Here is a 20000-nt window from a genome sequence, read left to right on the forward strand (position 1 = left end):
AGTACTGTCGCCACACAGCAATAAGGTCGCTGATTCGTGCCTCGGCTGGGTCAGTTGGCATTTCTGTGTGGAGTTTGCATGTTCTCCCTGCATTCGTGTGGGTTTCCTCAGGGTGCTCCGGTTTCCCCCACAGTCCAAAGACATTTGGTATAGGTGAATTGGGTAGGCTAAATTGTATGAGTGTGAATGAGTGGGTTGTTACCCAGTGATGGGTTGCAGCTGGAAGGGCATCCGCTGCGTAAAAAAACGTGCTGGATAAGTTGGCGGTTCATTCCACTGTGGCGACCCCGGATTAATAAAAGGACTAAGCCGAAAAGAAAACTACTGAATTATTTCATATACCTGATATTATCCCCAAACGACTAAAATGTCAATGAAAGTTGTCGGCATCAGTGGTGTAGTGGTTAGTGCGTCGACACATGCACTCCGGTGCTCACGGAGACCCAAGTTTGATTCCGCCTCGCAGTCCTATGCCGATCCTTCCCCTCTCTCTACTCCCCATGCTTTTCTGTCTATACTCTCTACTGTCCTCTCAAATAAAGGTGAAAACCCCCAAAAAATAATTATAAAAAAGAAAATATCAATAAAACTAAAACTTTTTTAACAAAAAATTAAACTGTAGAGTTTAATTTTCACCATCAAAAGTGGACAGAGCAGAGATCAACATCCCATAATGCAATTCACAACCGCAAATAAGCAATTAACAGGTATTTTTTACAGTTTATAAGCACATGGTGTTTTGCTGCAATATATGGGAATTAAAAGAGTTGGGAGGCCGATGCCACCCTGCGCTACCTGTTTAAAGCCTTTTAACACCGCAAAGCTCAGCAAACAGTCTGAATCTGTGCTATTTTTTCTGCTCAGGCTCAGGTTGAAGCTCAGAAAGCCACACAGGAGTATCAGCGGGCCATCGAGATCCTGCGGGCGGCGAAAGAAACCATCGCTTTGGCAGAAGAGCGTCTGCTGGAGGAGGACAGCCGGCAGTTTGACTCGGCCTGGCAGGAGATGCTCAACCACGCCACACAGAGGGTCAGACACACTACCATTGTGTACTGTTCAAATCGACTCCCCTTTGGTTATGTTGGGGGCTGTTTTTGCCCCATTGACTTCCATTATAATCACATTTTTTGATTGCAAAGCTCATGACAGCATATAATCATGCATTCCTGATTGATGCTGGTTTTCCATATTGGGAAGAGGTAAAATGTGTCATTTGTACTGTTGATCATCTGTTGGCAGCATCAATCCTTTAGATAAGCCTGTGCAAACAAGTGTCTGGCTTTTATATGGAGTTCAGTGGAGTAAAGCAGCAGATTATAGTGTGTTTGTGTGCAGAAATACACTTACTGTGTTTACTATGTTCTGAGAGCCACACTATACCCCATATTAAAGCCAGACACTAAGCTTTTTTTGCATTGTAACTGATGATAAACAGTTAAAATTGTACCTCTTCCCAACAGAGAAAACCAGCAGCAATCAAGAATGCATGATTATATGCTGTCATGGCTTTGCAATCAAAAAATGGCATTATAATTGAGGTCAATGGGGCAAAAACAGCCCCCAACATAACCAAAGAGTAGTCAGTTTACCCACTGTGTGTATTGTTAAATTTCTGCAAATTTGCAAAGCATTTTCCCCTAAAATATGTTTCAAAATAGGATTTGTAATAATAAATCATTCTATTTGCTGAAAAACAAAATAAGTCGTGGCAAAATAAGGACTCAAAATCACCCCAGAGTGGATGAAAACATCCTCGACAGCACACAAGGGTTAATCTGCTTTGTTCTGATTGGCTGTTTCAGGTGATGGAGGCGGAGCAAAGCAGGACGCGCAGTGAAATGGAGCACAGAGAAACTGCGGCCAAATACAACGCCGCCATCAGCCACATGAGACAGCTGGAGAAAAAGCTGAAGCGCACCATCAACAAATCCAGGTCAGAGACAGCAGTGTGTGTTTCTGGTTTACACAGATACTTTTTGGAACAACTTCATTGTTTTATGTTCATTGATTTATTTCCTTCGGCTTAGTCTCTGATTTATCAGTGGTCGCCACAGTGGAATGAACCGCCAACTATTCCAGCATATGTTTTATACAGCGGATGCCCTGTACACCCATTCACACTCATTCACACATACACTACGGCATATTTTGTTCATCCATTTCCCCTATAGCGCATGTTTTTGGACTTGTAGGGGAAGCTGGAGCACCCGGAGGAAACCCATGCCAACACGGGGAGAACATGCAAACTCCACACAGAAATTACAACTGGCCGAGCTAGAACTCAAACCAGTGACCTTCTTGCTGTAAGGCCACAGTGCTAACCACTGAGCCACCGTGCTGCTGTTTTATGTTCAATCCACTTAAATTTATTAAGTTAACTTAATTGATTTGTGTTGGGATAACCTAAATGAATTGTGTCAAACCCTGCATAGAATCATGTTGCAAAGAATATAAAGAGAGCCTACATCCTACAGGAACACGTTCTTCAAGGTCTACAGCTTATGAATTTCTTTTAAACATCAGTATTTGGGAATAAAATTGTTTCAGGAAACCCACAAACTGTTTCCCGTCTCTTGTGAAAGTCTTGTGTACGAGTGCAGTGTGTTGTGTTTGGCTGCTGCTGTGTAATAATGTCTTCCAGATGTGTTTCTGCTGCTGGAATGTGCTTTTCTCTTTCTCTGGCCACTTAAACAGCTCTGAAAGACTCACTCTGTTCATTCCTGCTCTTTCTCTCCCTCTGCAGGCCGTACTTCGAACTGAAGGCAAAGTATTATTTACAGCTTGAGGTGAGACAGCTTTTCAAGATTAAAAACTAAGCATTAGGAGTTCTTACTGTAAATTGGGATTTTCCGTTTTTTACTTTTCTATGACAATTACGAAGTAATTTCACCCTTAAATATTATTACTGTGAGAAAAAAACACTAGTTCAGTCTAAAAAGATTTACATTTATGCAATTATGCATCCCTGTGCTATTGTTTTTACTGAATTTAAATGGTTGGTGTATAAATAATTGTAATACCGTTTGTATCATTTAAAACTAAATTGACTAATTATAAATAGATCAAAATACTATAAAAATGATATGTAATTAATTAGAATGGCCATTAAGAATAATGAGAATAGAAACTACTCAATAAATCACACATATGCACTTAATTAATGAGGATTTGCTAAATTATTCATTCATTTCATTAATTTTCCTTTGGCTTGATTTATCAGGGGTCGCCACAGTGGAATGAACCGCCAATTTGCTAATTAATAAATAATAAAATAAATAACTAAACGGTCACACTTTACAATAAGGTTCATTAGTTAATGCTAATTAATGCATTTACTAACATGAAGAAACAATGAACAGTACATTTACCACAGCATTTGTTCATGTTAGTTAATGAAAATACAGTTGTTCACTGTTAGTTCATGTTAACTCACGGTGCATTAACTAATGTTAACAAGCAAGGACATAGATGTTAATAATGCATTAGTAAATGTTCAATTATGATTAATAAATGCTATACAGGTGTTGTTTATGATTAGTTCATGTTAGTAAATGCATTAACTAATGAACCTTACAGTAAAGTGTTACCAACTAAACTAATAACCGTGTTTTCATTACAGGTACTTTAGAATTAAATATAAAGTTTAGTGCTGGGCATGTCTGTGTATATTAATATATAAAATTTGCACAGTACACACACTTCAATTATGTCAAAACAAACTTTTATTTTTGGTGCAATTAATTTTGCCCAGCACAAAAATTTATTGTTTAAAATTTATTGCATAAAAAATAAAGGTTTGTTTTGACATAATTAAAGTGTGTGTACTGTGTATATTTATTATATATAAATATATACAGACATGCATATAATTGAGAAAATGTTTATTTATATTTAAAATATATGTGTATATGATACAAAATATATATACACATTTAAATAACTAAGTAACAAAATAGTTTTGTATAATTTTGTTCCTATGTATGTGTGTGTATCACATATTTATAATAAATATATAAAACACACACACATATTATGTCAAAACAAACTTTGATTTTGAATGCGATTAATTATTAGAACTAATATATTTTAAATAATATTTAATCTTTTTTCAAATATTTTTATACTATATATATATTCTCCATATATATATATATATATATATATATATATATATATATATATATATATATATATATATATATATATATATATATATATATATATGTGTTCTCCAGAGATTCGTGTTGATGTATTTTATATGGCATGTTTTCATATATTTAAAATAAAATAATAAAAACTATATATATATATATATATATATATATATATATATATATATAGTTTTTATTATTTTATTTTAAATATATGAAAACATGCCATATAAAATACATCAACAACAATCTCTGGAGAACTGCCATCAATAATAATGTGAATTAAAAAACAGGCAAATTACATAAATAAAAGGAATTCGAGTGAAAATGTGCTTATATGTCATGATAAAAATATTGTTGCAATGTCAAAAAAGTTTACCCATTCTAAAAGTAGCCTTTGTTATTTTAAAATTAGATTTTGCTTATAAATATTTGTGACCTGTTCTCCGCTTCTCCTTGTTCTCCCGGTCACACACAGCAACTGAAGCGTCGGGTCGACGAGCGTCAGGCTAAACTCACCCAGGCTAAAGCTGAGTACCGAAGCGCCCTGAGGAACCTGGAGACCATCTCAGACGAGATCCACGAGCGGCGCCGACTGTCCGCCATCGGGCCCCGGGGCCGAGGGGTCGGGGCTGAAGATGACGGAGCCACCAGCGATGACATCACCAACTTCAAAATGGAGTCTGACGGCATCTCCAGTAAGTCAGATCGATCAGTCATCATGCAAAAAAACAACTATTAGGGTTTACTATTAAGGCATTGAGAATGACGTGTAGCGCATTTATACATTGAATTTTTAGTGTTTAGTCAATTAATTAATTAACATATTGAGTAGCGGAATTACTTTGTAATTAAAAATGTTATTTAAATAGCTTTAATGATGTAATTAGGGTGGCACGGTGGCTCAGTGGTTAGCACTGTCGCCTCACAGTAAGAAGGTCGCTGGTTTGAGTCACAGCTGGGCCAGTTGCCATTTCTGTGTAGAGTTTGCATGTTCTCCCCATGTTGGCGTGGGTTTTCTCCGGGTGCTCCGGTTTCCCCCACAGTCCAAACACTTGCGCTTCAGGTGAATTGGATGTAAATTGGTTGTAGTGTATGAGTGTGTGTGTGAATCAGTGTGTATGGGTGTTTCCCAGTACTGGGTTGGCCTGGAAGGGGCATCCACTTAGTAAAACATATGCTGGAAAAGTTGGAGGTTCATTCCGCTGTGGTAATCCCTGATAAATAAGGGACCAAGCTGAAGGAAAATGAATGATGTAATTAGTAATTAATTACTTTTTTGAAGTAACTTATCCAACACTGACCACAGCTCGCCGTGATGTAAATTCCCGAGCTCTATACTATTTAGGGTGGATAGCATGCGAATTGGGACGCAGCACATGAATATCTGTGTGTTTGCTCCGCAGTGATTTCTGTGAATCTGGAGGATGGCTGTAATGGCACCACATCAGAGGAGGATCCGGAGACTTCAGAGTCCAGCTGCAGTGTGAGCTCCACATCTGTGCCTCTGGATATGCCCTGCCCGTATCCGTCCTCTGCATCCCCTTACCCGCTGCTGTCCTCCTCCTGCCCATACCCGTCCTCCGGCTGTCCTGATCTGCTCCAGATGCCCGGCTCCGGCTCTCTGGAGGGCTTCGAGCGTGTGTCTCCAGTGCTGGGCCCTCGCAGCGAGTGCAGCGGTGCCTCGTCTCCAGACTGCGAACAGGAGAGAGGTCAGAAAACCTTCAGCTTGAGGAGAACTTATCAAATGTTTGGAGTCATAGTCATTGTTGTTTCAGTTGGGGTATAATGACATTATATATTATATATTACTTCTTATTCTCTTTATTAAAATACAACCAGAAAATACAGGTTCTAGTTGGATTTTTAGGGGGTCTAATTGTTTAAGTCATAGGAAAGAAAGAGTTAGAGATTTGATCTGCATTTCTGCCAGAGCTGTTGTCAATATTGCATGAATTGATGGTATTGTGAATGCTGAAAAGTACAGACAGGTTTAATCCATCATGTAATTCCTACTAGAAAGCACCTAATTTGTAATGGTTGTATTTTTCAGCATGATAATGATCCCAAGCACACTGCGAATCATATTTTAAGAGAAAAACAGCCGATGAAGCAAAGACAGTCATGAAATGGCCTCCACAGAGTCCAGACCTAAATATTATATACAGTATGCATAGGCATTATTATAGACAGTATGAGATTCACCTCAGTAGAAGATGCTAAATCTAAGGAGGAACTCTTAGAAATGAAGAAAGAAGCTTGATATTACAAAGCACATCATTTCAGAAAAGACAAAAGTTTAAAACGTATAAAATTATAATACTATGATAACAGCATGTGTGTGTTTTCTAACAGGTGAAAGGGCAGAAGGAGCAGAAGTCAAACCTGAACAAACAACCAACATCAGCAGTCAGAAAAGCACAGATCTGGAGAAGAGTCTTCGTAGTTTATCTCTGCAAACCCCAGACGAAAACCACAACGAAAGCGAAACAGACGCTCATTCATTCACTGTGGGCTCCAACACACCAGTGCTGCTAAACAGTGTTTAATACACACTCCACACACTAGACTGAGTTGTGTTGTGAAGTGTGTGAAACTATACGATCATCTCAGTGTTACGGAGAAAAGCTCATCATCTCAGACTGGATTAAAAACCCATGACAGTATTAAAGACCAACCCAGGTTCATTATGGACACGTACCCCTGTATACATTTTTGGAGAGCGCCAAATTCGTCCCAGGAGATATGTCCCAGTTTTTTTCACGGTTTTTGTTTTCGCGAATCCACCAGAGGCCACTGTGTACACATTTTCAGATCCTAAATTTCTCTAGCGAGTGCCATTCACGCCTGCTCTTCTTGCCTAAGTCCACCAGAGGCCGCAGTCAAATGACTGACTGATTGACCAACGATCACCCCACCCTTCCCCTTCTATAAACTCAACCGATAGTGTTTTCAAAAACACAGATTGACCCAATTACCCCTTTCTAAAAACAAAAACGATAGTGTTTTCAAAAGCAATCCAGAAAATGAAAAGCCCTTGCGTCCCCCTGATTTTTACCACATTTTCAGATTTTACCACATTCTCACCCTGTTATTTACCTCTTTATTTATTTTTTGCCTTTTTTTTTTACCTGCTTTCTGGAACCGTTCTTCACCGGACTTGAACACTGTCTTCGTGGTCGACTCTGCATCTTAAGTCCGCCGCCGTACGTGGCGAGCCAATGGGCAAACTGATTAACAGCGGGAAAGTCATCCACACTGAGGTAAGCGGTCAGCTGGTAGCGCGAAAACAAACAGAAGCCATCGGCGGCATCATACCGCCCTGCAGCATTCGTTTTAAAGACGTATCGCAGCCATACGTACCTCTGGCTACATAATTCCCGCTCTCCAGAAATGTATACGGGTGTACATATTCACAATGAGCCTGTGCTGCAACCTACCGACAGTTATTAGACATCAGCTATGAAGTGACGGAAACCATACTGAACATTTTAGTCGTCATTGAGTGGATGTTCTTCATGTCTTCCTCAAATATGCATGTCCTGAATACAGTGCCATACACTAATATTGGTATCTTTGCTAAATGTGATGTAAGAAAGCTGTGAAAAAATGTCTTTAGTGTTTAACCTTTTGATATTTTGCTCAAAATATGAACATTTCATTGGGAACAAACCAAACTGCTTGATTCTGATTGGCTGATGAGCAGTCTAAAGTGCACTGCTATGTTCAGATAAAGTAGTTCTGGCACGTTTTGAGCACATTCACAGTCAAAATCACATCGAAACACAACAGAAGGGTTTGGAGGAGATGTGGAAGAAACTAGTGCTACACACAGGAGACGCTTGAGGACAAAAACCTGACGAATGTCTGAGATACAACATTTCAACAGTGGCTTTAGGTGTTTAACAATAGTATAAGTGGAATAATTGACTTCGGTGCATTGACCAAGATATTTCTAAAGTATATTCTGAGTAGCTATGTTTCCATCCAAAAATGCGAATGAACTTCATGCGCAAAACTGAATTATTGCATTAAAGACATGCGAATAAGGCAGAGTTTCCATCCAACGAGTCGAAGCGAACAAAATCGTCACTTCCTGATTACCTGGTGCCAAATATCAACAGTAAAAACTGAATTTACTGCAGTAGGAGAAGCTGCGTCAATCTTTTCTTCATCTAATAAATGACTTGCGCCTCAGAAGGCAATCCTGACATACAGTGAACGAGCGGTGGCGTTTGAAGGTGTCAGATGCGGAGCACAGACGCTCTTGATTCTGGAGGTCATTAATAATATAATAACATTAATACTTAAACGGTAAGGCGTTTTAGAATGACCAAAACACCAGTTCAGATGGTTTACAGTGTGCTCAGCCTGCTGGTTTGTCTATTTATACACATTTTTTATCATCACATGATCTCTTATCACAAAATCACATGACCATTTGTGAAATTTGTGCGGTAAAAGTGTTTCCATCGTAGTTTATGCACAACTTTTCTTATCGAATAAGTTTTTTATGCACATTTTCAAAACTTATGCACATCATGGTGTTTCCATCAACCGTTTTTTTATGCGCATATGCAAAATGTGCATAAAAATAGGTGGATGGAAACATAGCTACTGATATTTTGTATTTTTACTATACCTGAGTGACGAGGAACCGAAAACTGTCTATCTTGTCCAAATGCTCTATCCAGAGGACTGTTTGAGTAGCCAAAAAAATCTCCAAGAAACACAGCTGGACATCTGCAGATGTTAGTTTAGTCTCCAAAACTACAATCCAATGCAACTTATATCACCACATCTAGTTTGAAAGGGTGTCAATCATAATAAAGAAACACTTTCATTCACAAACAAATTCAAGCACTCAAGTATTTTAAATTATTTTTTGGTTCATATTTTAAGCAAAAAAAAAACATAAATATGAAATTATTTATACCCCTGGCAAATTCTGACTTAAAGTTACTTTTATTCAACCAGCAAGTTTTATTTTTGGACTGTACATGACATGGGCTTCTCCCAAAAGATAGTAAGACAATAATAAAATATTTCTCAGCTTTTATTTACATTTGAATAAAAACTTTGTCAAAATTGGCTAAGGATACTAATAATTTCAGACTTGACTGTATAGTTTTTCACAGCATCCATTGTTCATATGTACCAATGGTGCATTTACAGCAAGGAAAATAAGTATTGAACACATTGTGATGTTTTTCCCTGGGAATAATATTTCTAAAGGAGCTGTTGAATTGACCCAGATTTTGACCTGACATTGAATTGACCCAGATTTTAGTAAAAACCCAAACAAGACATACATAAAAATAAAACAAAGCAAAACAAATCTGAAAAAAAGAGTTCAGTGTAATAACAATGTAATTACACAAGGAGAAAGTGCTGAACTACTGAAAAGTATTTAATACTTTATATAAAATGCTTTTTTAAAATGATGGCAGCTTAAAGTCGCCTCTCATATGGAGAATGAAGTCACATGCGTTGCTCAGGTGTGAGTTTCTCACAGACTTCAACAGGATGTCAAAATCTTGATGGTTCTGTGGGTCTCGTCTATCAAAACTGAGCTTTATTTTGTATTTTCTATTGGATTCAAGTCAGGTGATTGGCTGGGCCATTCTTCAGCTTGATTTTCTTTCTCTGAAATCATCTGAGAGTCTCCTTGTCTGTGTTTTGGATCATCGTCTTGCTGAAATGTGCTGTTTTTATCTTCATCCTCCTGCTAATGTAGATGTTAGACTGAAGCAGCTGATATTCATTTACACTGAGGAAGGGCAGAGGGTTGCTGAAGAACTACTGAGAGATTTCAGCTGCTGTCTGGGCTTTCACTGCCTTTCTAAACCTCCCTTTCTTCATGCGTTCAATACTTTTTCCCTGCGTCATTTCATTTTATTACACAGAACTTTAATTGTAAACTAATTCGATTTGTTTTTTGCATATATGGATTTCTGTGGTTGTTACCAACTTCTGGTGAAAATTTCAAGTCAACGACACCTTTAGAAAGATGTTTTCTGAGAAAAATGGTGACGTGTTCAATACTTATTTTTCCAACTGTATTAGTGGTTGTATACAAGGTCTGTATTTTCAGTCTTCTGCATTGGCGTCTCACTGGCTGACTCCAAACCAACTTAAATTTGCACATATTGACTGGTTCAGCATAATCAGCTAGTGGACGCCAGCACTTTTCTTTTTTTTTTTTACTCTGACGGCGTCTTGCGATGAAGTTTGTCTCTGTGTTTTTCGCTCCACAGGTCATTACGTAAAGAGGGACTCAAATTGTAGTTTAAAGCTATATATTTATACTCAATGTTCGTTGTGTTTTTGTGTCATAAATATGTTTTCACAGCACAAAAGTTCTTATTTGTGTAATAAACAGACGCTCACAGCAGGAGTCTCTCTCCACTGTTATCATTTCACACTAAGAGTCCTTTAATGCTCCAAAACAGAGATGTGATCTAATAAACAAGAAGCAGATGAGCCAAAAATCTGCATTTTGACATCATAAACTGAGTAAAAGATGAAGTGTGTGTGTGTGTGTGTGTGCCATTATTTATAATTTTTGTTGCTGTAGCTGCACCTTTAAATTGTTGATGACAATTAAGAGCCCTTAAAATTGAAGAGAGTCAATCTGTAAGCTGGCTTATTGTAATTAACTAAAGACAAAATGCTTAATGATTTCTGTTACTTGAAATTATTAGTTTATTAGATTAATTATTCTTGTAGTAATATTAGTTATAGTAAAAATAATAATTCATAACCCAATATTTGCCTTAAAAAATGGCCAAAGGCTGGAACATAAATACATAAAAAATGACAAATCAACCATTTACAGTGTAGGAGATTAAGTGCAAGTAAGAAAAATGTGGGATTATTTAAATTTGGAGGTGAAATTTTCCTTTAAATTCTTGGTGTAGATCTAAATCTCAGTTTACGGTCTTCAAAATATAAAGGATAAGTATTTCAACATGTTTTCAATACAATATTTTCAGAATTTACATTATTTTTAGTAGATTAATGTTGGTCTGCATTAATTAACATTAATTATTAATATTGGTTTACGTTTAAATGGAAATACTATATACGTTTTTCTTAATTTTTATGTAACAGCATTCGCTGTCACTCTCTGGATCAGATGTTGAAGTCATAAACACTCGGTCACGGTCACACATGTTTACAGGTTGTTGATGAATCCTGAAGATGCAGAAAGACGTCAGCCGCTCGTCTCTTCACATCTGCATCATTGCAGCACCCAAACAACTCACTTCACATCAGTGTTAGCAGTCATATTCCTGTCTGACAGACCCTGGCCATGTGAATCCACTTTAAAACACACACACACGCACACACACAGTACAAGACCTCACTGCTGTGCAATGGTTCAAAACATCATGTTTGAATCTAATTGTTTTGTTTATCACCCAGTGCCCAAAATTATTAATATGCATATTATGTTGTGGAAAACATTCAAATTTCCTACAATTTTGTTGTTTTTTGTAGTTTTCCCTACTGAAAAATCCAGCTTAAACCAGCCTAGGCTGGTTGGCTGGTTTTAGCTGGTTGACCAGCCTGGTTTTAGAGGGGTTTTGGCCATTTCCAGGCTGGTTTCCAGCCATTTCCAGCCTGGTCTTAGCTGGTCAAATGACCAGCTAAAACCAGCTTGACCACCTAGCCAGGCTGGGAGCCCAGCCAAAACCAGCTATGTCCATCTTAATACCAGGCTGGTCAAGCTGGTTTTAGCTGGTCATTTTCCAGCCTGATCAGCTAAGACCAGGCTGGAAAAGGCTGGTAACCAGCCTGGAAATGGCCAAAACCCCTCTAAAACCAGGCTGGTCAACCAGCTAAAACCAGCCAACCAGCCTAGGCTGGTTTAAGCTGGATTTTTCAGCAGGGTTTGTATCTAATAGTAAACCAATGAGTCAAATTCAGCTAGAAAATGGGTATAAAGGACATATAAGCCATCTTAGCTAATAAATAAAGAATGTAAACAAAAGAAAATAAAAAAGCTTATGCAGCTGTATCCCTTCACGTTTACCTCATGGTTTCTCGCGGTCAAACAGGGACGTGGCCACCCGGACGTCAATAACAATGTGCTTTTGTTTAATAAAATGATCTTTATACAAATTAAGGAAATCAGTGTACATATGATTAGAGAATAAGGCTAATGTAAAATATCTGCAAAATATAGTTATAGCCAATGCGCATGCGCTAAGACTCTTTAGCACTGATTAACCGAATGTTTACTGTAGGCTCCTCGTGTTTATCTGAACTCTATTATTAACAGTATTTTGTCATAATCTCATTGACTAACATGTGAACCTTCGGACTCACTCGTGAAGCAGAGTGGAGGTCATCATGGCTCTCTGGCGGCCGCAGGTGGTCGGGTTGGCCGTGTTTGTGCTGTGTTTTAGCGGACTGCAGCTCCTCCTCCAGGCCGCGGATCCTCCGTCTTATGTGGCAGCGGTGTATGAGCACCGAGTGCGGCTGAATCCGGAGCCCGGAGTCCCGCTTGAGCGCAGATCTGCCCTGCGGCACATGAGGACTAATCTCCGGGTGCTGGAGGAGCAGACCGCGCTGGCGGCACAGCAGGTAGTTCACACCCCATGAATATTATTGACGTGATGGTTTACCTAAAAAAGAAAGAAAATTAAGCCATCATTTTAGTCATCCTCCACTTGTTCCAAACCTGTTTGGATTTTTCAACACATTATTACTGCCTGTAAATGAATATAGTCATTAAACATGTTTCTGGATTTGATTAAATGTATAAATGAGTCGCAATCAATCCCCAAAAATTACGTTTCAGGGTTAGGGCTGGGGTTTCTCAACACTATAACTGCCTGTAAATAAATACAGTCTTTAAACATGTTTCTATATTCAATTAAATATAAATAATGCACAATCAACACCCAAAAAGGAAGTTTCAGGGTTAGGGTTAGGATTTCTCAACACATTATAACTGCTTGTAAATGAATACAGTCATTAAACACGTTTCTATTCAATAAACATATAAATAATGCTCAATCAACCCCCAAGAATAAAGTTTCAGGGTTTAGGTTAGGGTTTCTCAACATATTATAATTGCTTGTAAATGAATATTGTCATTAAGCATGTTTCTATAGTAAATTAAAAATAAATAAGGCACAATCAACCCCCAAAAATGAAGTTTCAGGGTTAGGATTAGAATTTCTCAATTTATTATAACTGCCTGTAAATTGATATAGTCATTAAACATGTTCATTTATTCATTCATTTTCTTTTTGGCTTGGTCCCTTTATTAATCAGGGGTCGCCACAGCGAAATGAACCGCCAACTTATCTAGTATCTAGTTATCTAGCCCTTCCAGCTGCAACCCATCTCTGGGAAACATCCATACACACTCATTTACACTCATACACTACAGACAATTTAGCTTACCCAATGTACCGCAGATCTTTGGACTGTCAAACCGGAGGAAACCCACACGAACGCAGGGAGAACATGCAAACTCCACACAGAAACGCCAACTGACCCAGCCGAGGCTCGAACCAGCGACCTTCTTGCTGTGAGGCGACAGCACTACCTATTGCGCCACTACATCGCTCCTCATTAAACACGTTTCTATATTCAATTAAATACAAATAAGGCACAGCAACATTATTAAAATGATTGTTCACCTCCACTTGTTCCAAATCTGGTTGCAGTTTCAGTTTCTATCACAGAAAAAAGATATAGGTCTACTAAAGAAGTGTTGGCTTCCATATTATTATTTTCGTTCCTAATATAGAAGTCAGTGGCTGCTTTAGACATCAACATATTTATTTCAGTCTTGTACGGTATTAAACAAGTCAATGTTTTGTAATTGTCCAATAATTACTAATGATTATTTCGCTAAACATCATATTAGTATTTTTAAATGAATTCAGCATGATACACACAAACCTTTTAGACCAGGGGTGTCAAATGCAAACTTGGTAAGGGCCGCACTGAGTGTTGTGAGTAAAGTCAGGGGCCATACATACACATTTTAATTATTGGAGATTTTAATTATTACATTATTTATTGGAGAAAATAAGTGTATTAACTGCATAACATCTCTATAACACTTCATTAAACCACATTTATCAAAATAGTAAGGTCTCTAACCATTATAAGCATAAAACAGTACAGCGGGCTAGCATAGAACAGTAGACTACTTTACTATTCAGAAAAACTGATGATAAACAAAATGCCAACAACTGATATACCACATTGTAATAAGCAAATGATGGTTTCTGATACTGTATTACTGAACTTATTCTTTTAGCTTTAAAGAGGCAACCTAATCATGATGCCTACAACTGAACTTGTGGATTTCAGAGGAAAAAAATTAAAGCAATATATTTATTAGTTGGCAATTATAGATAAATGGTAGCCTATAAAAATGGTAAGAAATTGCATCATTTAGATTATTTTGCTCCAAAAGACACTAACACTGGGCTTACATGCCAAACCTAAGAAAATGAGGGATTTTTTTAACTCTTACCAGACACCCTGCATCTTTTCCTAGAAACAATCTCATCTATTGTAGGTGTAACGTCCCTTGCCATGGCTACTTTCATTACAGACGTAATATGGTGGTCTGTGAGGTGGGATCTGTGGGATGTTTTGATCAGCTTCATTACAGAGAACATGTGTTCACATGATTATTTCACCTTCGTTGAAATTGTTGATATTTACTGTCCACTTTGCGTTTTTTTTTGACGTTGTGCTAGTCTTAGAAATATTTTACCTTGTTTACATTTAGTGTAACGTTACACTAACGTCTAAATTAGTGAGTAGGGTAAAGCGCAACACACCACCTGCATCTCAATATTGTAATTGTCACAGACCTAATATTTAAAGTGAGCACTGGTCACTTGAACTTCATTACCAAAACTTGTTGTCGAGCCTTATTAAACGTTTTGACGGGTCGCATTTGGCCCGCGGGCCTTGTAATTGACACATGAGTTTTAGACTGTTTTCTAGTTTTAAAACTTTGACCAGTTGCATGATGCATAATCATATCACCACAATGCATAATCATATTAAATATGCATAAATTAGCATATTACATTTAGACGTCGTATTCGAGTCGTTCCAAAGTCACTGCTTTTATTTTAGTTTAACAATTAGGTGGTATATTTCATTAAATATTTAATACAGCACTGTTTTTCGTAATTTTGTCAGATTTTATCTTATTTTACTGTTTTTACTACATTTATCTCTTTCAGTGGCTTTAATATTTACAATTCATGTCATTACATCTTAATTATTCAGCTTAATCAAAGCTATTTAGAATAGATTTAGTGACTAATAACATCCCTGAGTAAGTTCTATAAGCTATTACACAATGAACCATAGGATTCAAGAAGATGCACGTATATCCCTTATAATTATCCGATTAGAGAAAATCAGAAATGTGCATAAACTTCAACAGGTATATTATTTTTTTAAACCAGGGTGCCCAGATTATAGTGTTTCCAGAAGATGCCATCCATGGGTTCAACTTCAGCAGATCTTCAATCTCTGGTTATCTGGAGAGCGTTCCTGACCCGCAGGAGATCACGTGGAGCCCGTGTGCAGATCCGCACCGCTTCCCAGACACTGAGGTAAATCGCTCACATTTACTGCTCATTTTTAAAAGGTTTAAAAACCACCTTTTAATCCCTGTGATCTTTAATATTATCTATACTACAGGTCTGTTGAAGGCTTGATTCTGATTGGCTGATGATAAAACGTAAAACGTGCTGGATAAGTTGGCGGTTCATTCCGCTGTGGCGACCCCGGATTAATAAAGCGACTAAGCCACTTTATATACACATATATAATATACACAGCTTTATTTGATGATTTTATTTCTGCACCTGTATACTGCTGGACTCCTTCATTTCTATATTTGCACTACTTTGTTTATCTCTGCTTATAATTTGTTTATTATATGTATTTTATGCACTCCCTTACAAAATCATCCCAATCAGTCTAAAATTTATTAAGTTATCTTGTGAAAAATTGCAATTTAAATCGCAGAAAATGTAAAAATCGCAACGTTTTTTTCCAATCTTGTGCAGCATTATATATATATATATATATATATATATATATATATATATATATATATATATATATATATATATATATATATATATTATTATATAACATTATATAATATATTTATAATATATAATTATTATAGTATTTAATTTGATAAATTGTTTGTATTAAATGTATTTATTTCTTACTCAGGTCCTCCAAAGCCTGAGCTGTATGGCCCATAGGAACAATCTCTTCATAGTGGCCAACATGCCGTCCCGTCTGACTTGTAACCAAACCAGTGACCCTCACTGTCCTGCAGATGGACGATACCAGTTCAACACTAACGTGGTGTTCAGCGATAAGGGCGTCATCGTGGCCCGATATCACAAACAGAACTTATACTTCGAAGCAGCGTTCGACGCTCCACCAGAACCCCAGTACGTCACATTCAACACCCCGTTTGCAGGCCGATTCGGGGTGTTCACATGCTTCGATATTCTGTTTCGAGACCCAGCGGTGACTCTAGTTAAGGATTTAGGTGTTCGGCAGATTGTATATCCGACGGCGTGGATGAACCAGCTCCCCCTGCTGGCAGCGGTGCAGATTCAGCAATCATTCGCACATGCAGCGGGCGTTACATTACTGGCGGCTAACATCAAGGCCGCAGAGTACGGTATAACCGGTAGCGGCATCTTTACACCATGGGACTCTCTGATGCATCACGACACACAGGGGAGTTCTGGGAAACTGCTTGTGCGCAGAGTGCCAGTTTTAGATCCGTTATTTATTGGGGATGTAAAAAGCAACGTGCTTAAGCTAGCTCCATTTTCTGGATATCCAAAAATAGGATTAGAACCAAATAAAAAGATGCACGTTTGGTCTTCGAGTGATGCAAATTACTGCAAAAAAGACTTTGATTGTACATCTACGAGCTTTAACTCTATTATGATGCATGATAATTTCACTTTAGTGCCTTTGAGAGGTCATGATGGGAATGTTAGTGTGTGCAGCGGATCTGTTTGCTGCCACCTGCTGTTCTGGAGGTCTGAAACGCTGGAGTTTTACGCTCTGGGCGTTTTCAATGGTCTCCATGTGGTGAACGGGGTTTATTATCTGGAGGTTTGTGCTGTGGTGAAGTGTACAAGTGGAGATCACAGCAGTTGCGGGGGAGAAACTGAACACGCTCAAACAGTGATGGATTTCAGGCTCACAGGGACTTTCGGGACTAAACATGTGTTTCCGGGGATTTTGGGAAACGGGATGACTCTGGATGTTCCGGATCATTCTGGATGGGAGGACGAAAATCGCTTTTATATGAGCCGGAGAGGGATGAGGGCTGGACTCGTGACGGCTGTGCTGTATGGGAGACACTATGAGAAAGACAACAACAGATTTTATAACACAAATGAGAAAATTTCAGTTTAGACAGAAGAGAAATGTATTTGTTGACCCAAAAGTGAAAATATCATTTATTAAACCTTGATTTTGTTTAAAGCCTGTTTTGTTTTCTTCTGTGAATCAGTTTAAATAGTATCTCCTATATAAAAAACAGGGAAAATAATCAGTATGACTTGAGCTACAAAATACATCTTGTCAGGAAATTCCTGTATTTAAATATTACAATTTATAGACATTAAAATAGATATTTAGAAATGATAAATAGTAAAATAGACGTTAACTTATATATATATATATATATATATATATATATATATATATATATATATATATATATATATATATATATATATATATATATATATATATATTAAATAGAAACAGTTTCTTGTTTGGGCAAGTATTTAGTGATTATGTACTCTTAATATATTAAGATATCAATAAAATCTTAATACATTATTAATATATTAATAAATCTTATAAATTTAATGCTAAAAAAATATTACATTTTCCCAAGAATTCATGTTTCAGCAAAGAGTCTAAAGAGAAGAGAAACATTAAACACTTCAGCTTTAATAAACTGACACTTTTATTTCACTTTGACAGAGACAGTACATTTGACAGTACATTGCAGTGTCCGTCGGTGACCCTCACCAAACCCATTTTTAATGGTGACCCTCACCAAATCCATTTTTCATTGGTGACCCTCACCAAACCCATTTTCAATGGTGACCCTCACCAAACCCACTATTCACTGGTGACCCTCACCAAACCCATTATTCACTGGTGACCCTCACCAAACCCATTATTCATTGGTGACCCTCACCAAACCCATTATTCATTGGTGACCCTCACCAAACCCATTATTCACTGGTGACCCTCACCAAACCCATTATTCACTGGTGACCCTCACCAAACCCATTATTCATTGGTGACCCTCACCAAACCCATTATTCACTGGTGACCCTCACCAAACCCATTATTCACTGGTGACCCTCACCAAACCCATTATTCACTGGTGACCCTCACCAAACCCATTATTCACTGGTGACCCTCACCAAACCCATTATTCACTGGTGACCCTCACCAAACCCATTATTCACTGGTGACCCTCACCAAACCTATTATTCATTGGTGACCCTCACCAAACCCATTATTCATTGGTGACCCTCACCAAACCCATTATTCATTGGTGACCCTCACCAAACCCATTATTCACTGGTGACCCTCACCAAACCCATTATTCACTGGTGACCCTCACCAAACCCATTATTCATTGGTGACCCTCACCAAACCCATTATTCATTGGTGACCCTCACCAAACCCATTATTCACTGGTGACCCTCACCAAACCCATTATTCATTGGTGACCCTCACCAAACCCATTATTCACTGGTGACCCTCACCATACACATTATCATTGGTGACCCTCACCAAACCCATTATTCATTGGTGACCCTCACCATACACATTGTCACTGGTGACCCTCACCAAACCCATTATTCATTGGTGACCCTCACCAAACCCATTATTCATTGGTGACCCTCACCAAACCCATTATTCACTGGTGACCCTCACCATACACAATATCATTGGTGACCCTCACCAAACCCATTATTCACTGGTGACCCTCACCAAACCCATTATTCACTGGTGACCCTCACCAAACCCATTATTCACTGGTGACCCTCACCAAACCTATTATTCATTGGTGACCCTCACCAAACCCATTATTCATTGGTGACCCTCACCAAACCCATTATATACTGGTGACCCTCACCAAACCCATTATATACTGGTGACCCTCACAAACCCATTATTCACTGGTGACCCTCACCATACACATTATCATTGGTGACCCTCACCAAACCCATTATTCATTGGTGACCCTCACCATACACATTATCACTGGTGACCCTCACCAAACCCATTATTCACTGGTGACCCTCACCAAACCCATTATTCATTGGTGACCCTCACCAAACCCATTATTCACTGGTGACCCTCACCAAACTCATTATTCATTGGTGACCCTCACCAAACCCATTATTCATTGGTGACCCTCACCATACACATTATCATTGGTGACCCTCACCAAACCCATTATATACTGGTGACCCTCACCAAACCCATTATTCATTGGTGACCCTCACCATACACATTATCATTGGTGACCCTCACCAAACCCATTATTCATTGGTGACCCTCACCATACACATTGTCATTGGTGATAATCAGACTGCTCACTGTGCATCTCAGAAGATCCAAACTCATTCATTAATTCACACAAATGAACTACATCAGCCTGAAAGCACAGATGCAAGCACTCACTGAAAGATGGTAGGTCCAAATACCAGTGCCAGATTCTCGGTGGACAGAATGTTGAATGACTCTTGGTGGCCACACTGGAGAGGA

General features: G+C 38.2%; 2 protein-coding genes across 2 annotated transcripts in view; both read left to right on the plus strand.

The window, feature by feature from the left end:
- Positions 1 to 9390, plus strand: part of sh3bp5a (SH3-domain binding protein 5a (BTK-associated)) — a 38412-nt gene extending 29022 nt beyond the window's left edge. Inside the window, exons 4-9 of the mRNA XM_056479734.1 lie at positions 865 to 1029; positions 1803 to 1933; positions 2744 to 2786; positions 4630 to 4849; positions 5558 to 5863; positions 6507 to 9390. Of these exons, the coding sequence (XP_056335709.1) occupies positions 865 to 1029; positions 1803 to 1933; positions 2744 to 2786; positions 4630 to 4849; positions 5558 to 5863; positions 6507 to 6700 (1059 nt within the window). The 3' untranslated portion in view covers positions 6701 to 9390. The remainder of the gene's footprint in view (positions 1 to 864; positions 1030 to 1802; positions 1934 to 2743; positions 2787 to 4629; positions 4850 to 5557; positions 5864 to 6506) is intronic.
- A 2992-nt stretch (positions 9391 to 12382) lies between these two features.
- On the plus strand, positions 12383 to 17681 carry btd (biotinidase). The gene is made up of 3 exons (XM_056479731.1): positions 12383 to 12743; positions 15614 to 15763; positions 16398 to 17681. The coding sequence occupies exons 1-3, from the start codon at positions 12510 to 12512 to the stop codon at positions 17610 to 17612; spliced, it is 1599 nt and encodes a 532-aa protein (XP_056335706.1). The 5' UTR covers positions 12383 to 12509; the 3' UTR covers positions 17613 to 17681.
- Positions 17682 to 20000: the final 2319 nt, after the last annotated feature.

The sequence above is a fragment of the Danio aesculapii genome, chromosome 19 (assembly GCF_903798145.1).
Source record: "Danio aesculapii chromosome 19, fDanAes4.1, whole genome shotgun sequence".
In the NCBI taxonomy this organism is placed as follows: Eukaryota; Metazoa; Chordata; class Actinopteri; order Cypriniformes; family Danionidae; genus Danio; species Danio aesculapii.

Coding starts and splice junctions, on each gene's coding strand:
- btd (XM_056479731.1), top strand. CDS start 12,510: ATGGCTCTCTGGCGGCCGCAGGTGGTCGGGTTGGCCGTGTTTGTGCTG. Junction 12,744..15,613: donor CCGCGCTGGCGGCACAGCAG/GTAGTTCACACC, acceptor TTTTTAAACCAG/GGTGCCCAGATTATAGTGTT. Junction 15,764..16,397: donor ACCGCTTCCCAGACACTGAG/GTAAATCGCTCA, acceptor TTTCTTACTCAG/GTCCTCCAAAGCCTGAGCTG.